Source organism: Lates calcarifer, linkage group LG19 (genome assembly GCF_001640805.2).
Source record: "Lates calcarifer isolate ASB-BC8 linkage group LG19, TLL_Latcal_v3, whole genome shotgun sequence".
In the NCBI taxonomy this organism is placed as follows: Eukaryota; Metazoa; Chordata; class Actinopteri; family Centropomidae; genus Lates; species Lates calcarifer.
In genome coordinates, this window is record NC_066851.1 from 1945358 (window position 1) to 1954847 (window position 9490).

Consider the following 9490-nt stretch of genomic DNA (forward strand, 5'->3'; position numbering starts at 1 on the left):
AGTCAGAATGTGTTTGTATGATCCACTTTTGTAGAAAAAATTGAGAAACGTGACTCAAAAAGTTGATTTAAATGATAATTAACTTAAATAACATCTGTTGATATTATTAAATAGTTTGTCCATCAGAAAACACTGATGGATTTTGTTTTGCTTTTTTTTTTTTTTTATGCTTATCACATTTGTTTCCATGTTGCCAATGGCCAATCTACCCATTATACCTGGGCCAAGCTTTTAAAATGTACATGTTCCTGAACCCTACTTTGACAGCTTCAGAGAGTAGAATAGAATATATCTAAGCAAGAACAAATTTGAAGCCACAACTTTCATCATGTTGCTAGTCATTAAGTACTCCTATTGGATCCTCATCCAGGTACAGCCTGATGTGTCATAGATTCAGCCTGTTATTACTGTTAATACTGCACTTGTAGGCAGTTGTAAATGTATGTCCACAGCTGTATACAGTTTATCAGTGAGGCTGCTTTCATGTGATTTTGTGTTAAGCAGATATTAAGTGCAATCTCTCTGAGGATGACTCGTACAAGTTCAGAAGTTACAAAGGACCCATCACACTCCAAACTCCAGACCTCTGCTACTATCATACTGACCTCTCCTACATGAGTATTTTTTAAGTCTCAGTCAGTGATAATTTTCGGACAGAGCATAAGGAATAAGTTCATATTTCGAGATATCGTTTTTAATTAAATGTGAAATGAGGAAAATAAATAATCAAGAGCAAGAGATTTCCTCAACAACAATTAAATTGAATGTATATACAGTATACCATTTGTGCAAAAACATGGATTCAAAACACATTGTAAGCTGATAATTTCAAGGCACACACACGTATGTATGTACATAATATATATATATATATATATATATATATATATATATATACACATATATATATATATATATGTATATATATGTGTATACATACATATACATATATATATATGTACTATTTTACCATAACATTATTTTTGCTGAACAAAAGTGAAAGAGTTCATAATGGTTTTAACATACAATAGATGCCTGATGTGCTTTTTTGCTGTTTTTGCTGCTCACTCTGACACCCACCATCAAACACAGCTAATACTCATAACGTGACCTCTTATCTGGGATAATGAATTAATCTTGAAAAGCAGGTGAAAGCACTGTGTCCTGTCACTTTCTGTGAATGTTAAATGTGTGTGACCTTTAAATTTCCTTTTGGAGCAAAGAGAAATTCCATTTGCATAAAAGTGTGGCCTCTTCCTAGAGCAGCAATCTAATAATCTGCATCACTAGTTAGTGTAGTTGCAGTTAAGCAATGTGCCATATTACTATGATGATTTGACTTAAAAAAGGAAGTATGATTAACAGCATGGTTTCCAGAAACATATGCCCTCTAGTGGTGATTGTGGCTGATGTGTGCCTGTCTCTTTTCTCCTTCTCTCATTCAGACTAGCTGATCTCAGTATTCTTACGATGCACTGAAGCTACAGTGAGGATTTTGTATCAGTTATGGTCACAGTATACAATGACTTCAAAATCATTCACTATCACTGAAAATCAAAAACCAAGCCTTAATACGTAGATATAAATGAATCCTGATTGTACATGTCTGTGTCTGTGCACACAGAACTCAAACAGCACAACTCCAAAAACCAATAACTTATATATCCAAACTTGTTGTATAAAAGATATCATCCAGCTAGTTGTATAAATTACATTTCTTGAAGACACAGAGGTTTCAAATAATATTAACACTGTACAGTGTCCAGTAAATTGTGGATAGTCCATAAAAATGCTCCTGATGCTCTCCAAAACCATCATGTCTGACTTAAGTCTGCATCTTGAACATTGTTCTTGCAGTAGACTGTGCTGTTGTTCCCCAGGGGGCAGTCTCGGAAGCCAATGCCCCCATTAGGGGTGTAAATAGGCTGAATGCGGAAATCTCCCTTGAGGAGCTGCTCATTGTTGAGTGAGACTATCTGGAAGCTGGTCTCAGTCATTTCCAAGATGGAATTATCTTTCTTTGTGCCTGCCTCGCAATAGTTGTCTTTTCTCCGACCCCGGTTGTATTTCCACTTGGCAGAGGACTTTGAGCGGCTCTTCTTGTGCATGTGCCAGCAAAAAATACTGAGGATAACGACCAGCACCACAATCACGGCCCCACCAATCAGCCCAGCCAGCAAGAAAGGCGAGCTTGGTTCTTGTTGTGTGGCCTGCTCAGGCCCTGATGGTCTTTTGTTGTTGTCAGGGCTGAACAGGGCAGGTGTGGTCATGGCTTCAGTGCACACAGTATCATCTTTGGGCCGGTAATTATTGAATGCATCCAAGGGAATGACACATATCCGATAGGTGGACTTTGGCTCTAGATTAGCCAGTCGGATCCCCCGGTGATCCCCACCCACTATCCTCTCCCTGACTGTGTCCCCTGTCAGACTGGGACCCATTCTGGCCCAGGTCACCTTGTAGGCAGTGACAGGAAAGGCAGCCACCCAGCTGACATGGATAGCAGAGCCATTCAGTATGGCAAATGTGACCTGCACAGTCTCCCTCCGGGGATCCAGAGGTCGCTTAGTCCTCAACCCCCCCTCTCTAGTTGTATAGATAGGGTAGAGGGTGGGTAATGTGGGGATGGGGTGTCTGGATGAGGACGAAACGTTCTGAGTGACTAAAGGGGAGTCTGTGGAAGATGACAGGGATGGGGTCAGAGCAGACTCAGCTGGTGAGGTGTACAGAGGTCCTGTCACTGTGCTCTGTGGGCACTGGACCAGCTCAGCACTCAGCTCCCTGATCACCATACCCCGGAACTTTTCAGGTTTATGGCACATAAAACCACGCACATTAAGCGCGGTTGGCAGGGATTTAAGCCATGACACAACCCATTTGATACTACAGTCGCACAGCCAAAGGTTGTTGCGAACAGTGAGCTGTCTGAGACTGATGAGGCCATCAAAGACTCCCTGTGTCAATGACTGCAGCTGGTTGTTTGAAATATCCAGCCTCTCCAGCTTATGCAACCCTGCAAATGCTCTGACAGGGATCCGGTTTATTTGATTTTCCTGAAAGTTTAACTTGATGAGCACCTCCCTGGGTAGGAAAGGGGGAGGGTATGTGAGCGAGTTGCGGGCCAGGGACAGCTCCCTTAGAGTGACCAGGTCCTGAAAGGTCCCTGGTGCAATCCCTTCGTCTGTCAACAGGTTTCCGTCCAGGAGGAGACGCTCTAGGCGGGTGACGTTCTTAAATGCTTCCTCTGCGATAACTGCAATCCGGTTCTCATCCAATCGCAACTCTTTTAAATCATCTGGTAGACCAATAGGCACGCTGCTGAGGTGGTTTTTGGTGAGGAAGAGCAACTTCAGGCTCACCGCCTCACGGAAGGCCCCTTCCTCCACCCCTACTGTAGAAATGGAGTTATCATCCAAATGCAGTTCCTCAAGAAAAAGAAGCTGAGCCAGAGCCACTCTGGAGATAGTCTGAATGTTATTCTCTTGCAGATGGAGAACCCGCACATTTTTGGGAAGGTTAATGGGGAATTCATCCAGCTGGTTGCCATAGAGATATACAGTCTCCACAGAAGCCACATGGTGGAGCTCCAAGGGAAACCCAGCGTTGTTGATTTGGTTATTGTGGAGGTAGAGGGTCTTATAACCTTCACCGATTCCCAGAGGCACTGAGGTCAGGCTCCGCTCGTTGCAGTAAATGAAGGTGCGATCACAGCGGCACTCCTCGGGACAGTTGGAGGCCCGGGAGAACTGGAGGTGAAGGCCTAACAGTATAGGTATCCACGGCCTTATGAAGGTGGCCAAGTCCTTATTCCATAAACGCCACTGTATCTCCATTTTCAAATGATCCCAAAAATACAGAAACCAAATCAAAGACAAAAATTATAAGAAACTGCAATTTGAAAATTCCAATAGAATAGTCATTACATTTTGGCTGTTGGCTCAAGAACACCACTGTGTCCAGACTGGTGCTGATGAAGGTCTTGAGTAATCCCTTGGTGATTAGTTGTCCTAAGCTTCCCAACACAAAAGCAGAGGTCACATTAAACAATATGATTCCTTCACCATTCCATCATTGAGCTGGGACACATAAGTGAAGAAGCAGCATATTTTCACTATTTCTCCTCTTTTAGCACCGGGTAGAACTCTTTTCATGGCACTCAACACTGACAGAGCCATGTACAACACACTGGAGACTCATCACTGGATGTCCTCTTTTTCAATTCCTTTCCCTTTCACGTCACACACTGCTGGTTCCTGAGTGACAAAGATTCTTTCTGGCTTGACATTTGGATCCAGAAACCTGTTGCAAAACAAGAATAGTGGGAAATCAGCCTTTCTTCCCTCAAAATGCATGTTTTCCACTATAGACCAAAAGATTTTCCCCTCGCTATTCCACAAATGCAAAGTGAGGCATTGTAAATTGGGAGAGCAGAGCAGTGTGCATCCAAATGACGTACAGATCTGTTACATATTCCTCAGACACACAGACAGAGGAAAAGGATATCTAAAAAGATACTGAGGGCAAAGTTGTTGTAAAATGGTGGAAAAAACACATTTAAAAATCTATGTGCAGATTACTAATGTGAGACCTAATCTAAAATGAAAACATACGCTAAGCGGATTCCACCACTTTTTTTTCTCTCTGGTTGATAACCATGAACGTGAACAAACTGACAAAAAGAGCATTTTAAAAACTGCTAAACTAAAACACAGCAACCAGTGGCATTTTGCGAGCAATAAGATGAGCACCATGAAACTGTTACCCAGTCTAGCCCTGAAGGATAGTGCCCTGTTCCACAGCACTAGGGAAGAATTATCCTCAAAGGGAATTATCCAGAGATTAAAAACGGGTTGCCAGGTGGATATTACCAGACAACTGGCTCTGAAGCCAAATATTTGTTCTTAATTATTGCTGCACTACACATTGCTTCTTTCTCTACTCTTGATTCATTAAGTTAAGCTGTGCTGGTGGAGAGGGGAAGTGCTGGATGGTGATGAACGCAGCCTGTCAGCAGAGATAAGATGAGACAAATTCTTTGCACGGGGACAAAACTAAGATCGATGTGGGCCTCTCACAATGAGGAAAGGTTCTACTGTGAGAACAAGGTCATAAGATTTAAATAAAGTGGTGTGATTTCCTTGTCCATAGCACTTGTATTAGTTGGCATACAAACAAAAGCCTCATTCATTAGCTGAAATCAAGATAAATATCAATAAAACTCCTTATACTGCTGCACTTATGGCTTTACAGTTCAATACAGTCCACACAAAGATGATAATGTATTATTAGTGGTTGTTAGCTGGGTGGTAGTGATGATTAATAAAATGGCACCAGGCAGCGACAGCCAATTGACAGATTGCATTGATTTGTGGCCAAGGCAGTGCAATAGTTATGTAATGTTCCTTGGGGGGCTTAACAAGGCACCAAACTGAGTCCAATTATGGTGACCTGACCCCACCGCAGTTGGTATCAGCAGGGTCTTGGGCATCAGTCCTGTGACATATAGATTAAGACAGCTTTTGTTGTTTAGCAGCTCTGTCCTAGTTTGGAAAATAAACTGAGTAGTAGTTCATTTGTTGTGCTTAGAGAAGGATACATTTCAATGAATCAATGATAATATCTCCTCTTGTTTTCCACCTACTAGAAATTTACTTTTAATAAATTAAAATAGGTGCATAAAATGTTGAAATTGAATATTTATTCTATAGGCTACATCGATTCTTAGACTTTTCCCCGTTTATTCTGGATGTAGGCTAACTGTACTCAGACAATTATTTTGAAAGGAGTCAGTTCATCCTGTAAAAGAAATCAAAGAAAACATTTCGGCATGGGGGTTAAAATGACATTAAGGATAAAATGAGAGAAGATTTTCGATAACGATAATCCATTCATTTTGAACCTTTCGTACCTTCGGGAAAGCAGAAAATCTTGCTGCTGCACATCCAGACGGTCTGTCCGTCTCTCCGCAGAGTGCAACGCTCAGATCGGGCGCAAAGTCCGTATCTTGCACGCTGCGTCCGCTCCTCGCTCCCGCTCCCGCTGCGGCTTCGGAGTGGTCTCACTTGGTTTGCCGGTGGGGGAGGAGTGGGGCATTATGCTGAATGTGCAAGGTTTTGACAGAAGCAGCCAGAGGGGAAAGGAAGTTCAGGTCACCAGCGGTCTGCTCCGCACCTCCCGTCCGTCTACCCAAACACGCACCGACAGCCTGAGACTCCCGGCCGGCCGCGCTGCTCGGGAGCAGCCGATTAAGTTCCTCCGCTGCCTTCAGAGGACGAGAGGAGGGGAGAGTTAGGGGTTCTCCGCCTGACCCCGCGCCATACAGCAACCTGGGATATGAAGTCCACAGTCTGGGTAAAAGAGACTGTCTGCTGGCTTACCTCCTGGAGACCAGACACACACACACTCTCTCTCTCTCTTTCTCCCTCTCTCTCTCTCTCTCCATACATCCCATACTCCCTCTCTTTTCTCTCAGCCTGCTTTATCTCCCTGCCGTTCTCCCTCTCACAGGTCTGTGCTTTATGTGCGTTTAAGACCCCTTAAAAACACGAGCTTACAATTTTTTTGACCAGTTTAAAAAACTGAATATATCACATAACGTGGACAAGTATAAATGAGTTTAAAAGGAGAAAAATAAGTCTGTGTCCGCTATTAATCTCCTTCCCCATTCCCATCATGACTTGTAGCTACAGGCTTGAGGTCCTAAAACGCACAACAAGAAAGGTGCAGCAGGGTAATTAAAGGACAGCAGGGCCTGATTAACCTCTCTAGGGCTCCAGGGCAAAAACAAGCTGTGGGCCCCAACTGAGGCCCCCGAGACATCTTCCTCCAACCAATTTTCCCAGTCCCAGAAACCAGTTGGAATTACAGTGCAACAAAACTGTACCTGCAGTTTGCTTTTTTTTTTTTTGATAAAACACAAATGTGTTTAAGAAAATACACCAGGTTCAGCATCTGAATTTGGGGGCTGGAAGCTTTCAAACAGGAAAAGAGAATAAATATTAAACATGTTATCTGCTGTATCAACTAGTAGTTTTCCTCCCTGGCTTAAATCTTCAGTCTGCTCTCATTTGTATTTTCTGTGTCACTGACTCCTGCAGGAAATGAGAAATGTCTCCAAAATGTCCAAACAGTTTTTGGTTGTGCATGTTATATATCTCCTATGGAAATTTTTGAGCTTTGTGGCAGTAAAGGGCTTCTGCTTGTTGGTGGGTTCTTTTGCAGCAAATACACAAACATCCAGCAGATGATGAAACAACATCAGTGCAGCATTTAACATTTGACCTCTCGCTGCATTACCTTGATGAGACCCCTTTACAACATGCTCAAACATTCAGACAGATACAAAAACACCTGGACACACATGTAAACATACACGCTGTGTCTGCCCTCTACACCGAGCTGAACTATTCTCATAAAGCATCAGTGAACAATTCTATAACGCATTACTAATCAGCTAACCTTCAACTCTCAGTAGTACACAGGCATACACACACACACACACACACACACACACACACAGTCTGTGGTTTATTCATATCCTTTATCCACAACTCTCTGATTTTGAATGTTTGCTGCCAAACACCACATCTGCTGCTGCCTCTTGCCACTCCAATCTATTAAATTAAAATTCAGGCTAAATCTGTCTGCAGCTTATCACGGTGTATGTGGAGATGTCCGTGGCTAGCATGTCGATGTTGGTTAAGCACCACTTGTTTGTGCCATGTAACTGTATCCTGGCTGCTTGTGTGTGTAAACTCGTAGCAACCTGGACAGCTGCTCAGAGGGTTTAGTGCAGGGGTTGGGGAGTAATGGCTTACCTGGTTATGTGACCAGATTACAGGTTTCTATTTACAAAATACAAACTGAACAGGGGAAATCTGCTTGTTTACTAAAAGGCACAATAAATTTGAAAAGATAAAAACTTGTCTTGAAGGTATACAAACTGATTTTTTTGCTGTGCTCAAAAGCTCCAAATCCTCAACACCACTCTTGATCACAGTTACAATTAACAGAACAGAACACATTTGACAGGTTTGGTGACAGACTCCCTGGAGTGGACAAGCACTTCAATAGGAAGAAAGTAAGGCTCTCACACACAGATGTATACAGGGCTTTTTTAGTCCCTCTCTGGTTTCTGCTAATGCACAGAAGGTTTAGTGCAGGGGGCAGACACCCTCTGTACCTTTAAGAGTCGGCTTAAAACTTTCCTTTTTGATAAAACTTATAGTTAGGGTTGGCTCAGGCCTGAACCATCCCTTAGTTAGCTTCTCCCTCCTCAGTATGGATTCATATCCCATGTTACATGTTACTAACTCAGTATCTTCTCTTTCCTGTAGTATTGTGCTCTCCCGTCTCTCTCTCCTCTTCTGTCTCTTTCTGCAGGTATTTCTGCCTCTGGAGCTGTAGAGTCTGATCTGTGATGACAAGTCTCCTGCTGCTGCTACAACTCCACTCAACACCTGCTGCTAGAATTAGAAATTACCTGAACTGCTATTAGTTGTATTGCTACGTTACCAGTTAATACTTTAATTATCACTACTATCATTACTACTGCTGTATTATTGGCATCACCTTACATTTTATATGGAACCCATGTTATGCTATGTTCTTCTCCCGCTATTCGGCATGAAGCTGGACTCTCTGGTGACGGTGGCAGAGATGAGGACACTGGACAAACTGCTGGATATTATGGACAATGCCAGCCACCCTCTGCACACCGTCATCAGCAACCAGAGGAGCCTGTTCAGCGAGAGACTGCTCCTGCCCAAGTGTAGGACCAACAGACTGAAGAACTCCTTTGTCCACCATGCCATCACTCTATAACTCCTCACCTGGGGGGAGGAGGAGATAGGGTAGGGTATGGAGGACAGAAGGGAGTGGTAGCCCCCCTTAAAGTGCAATAACCCACCTGGACACTCAAGTAATATACAGTTCAGCATATTTATATTTATTTATGTCAATGCCATACAGAGTCCAGTCACCCTTAATTCTATTCTATTTATATTCTTTTGCTATTCTATTTATATTCTGTGTCGTTTGCTAACTGTCCTGCATGCTGCCCTGTCTTTTGTTCACAAACTGTTGTTGTACTGACCTGTGTGATGTGTTCTGTCTGTATTGTAAAGTCCGTTTAAGTCTAAGTCTAAGTCTATTCTTTACCCCCCCCCCCCCCTTCTCAACCCAACCGGTTGAGGCAGATGGCCGCCCACCCTGAGTCTGGTTCTGCTCGAGGTTTCTGCCTCTTAAAGAAAGTTTTTTCTTGCCACTGTCTCCTAGTGCTGCTCATGGTGGGATCTGTTGGGTCTCTCTCTGTAAATACCTATTTTAAAGAGTACGGTCTAGACCTGCTCTATATGAAAAGTGCCTTGAGATGACTTTTGTTGTGATATGGTGCTATATAAATAAAACTGAATTGAATTGAATTGGATAAAAGAAAGAACTGAGGTGGTGGCAGCTGGTTCATGGCGCTCACATAAAAATAATGACATCA

At 42.9% G+C, this 9490-nt stretch overlaps 1 protein-coding gene across 1 annotated transcript; it reads right to left on the minus strand.

The window, feature by feature from the left end:
* Positions 1 to 1609: 1609 nt before the first annotated feature.
* Positions 1610 to 6405, minus strand: si:dkey-87k14.1 (leucine-rich repeat transmembrane protein FLRT2). The gene is made up of 2 exons (XM_018697707.2): positions 5909 to 6405; positions 1610 to 4299 (listed from the first exon to the last, which is right to left on the minus strand). Exon 2 carries the CDS (start codon positions 3831 to 3833, stop codon positions 1815 to 1817), a length of 2019 nt encoding a protein of 672 aa, XP_018553223.1. The 5' UTR covers positions 3834 to 4299; positions 5909 to 6405; the 3' UTR covers positions 1610 to 1814.
* Positions 6406 to 9490: the final 3085 nt, after the last annotated feature.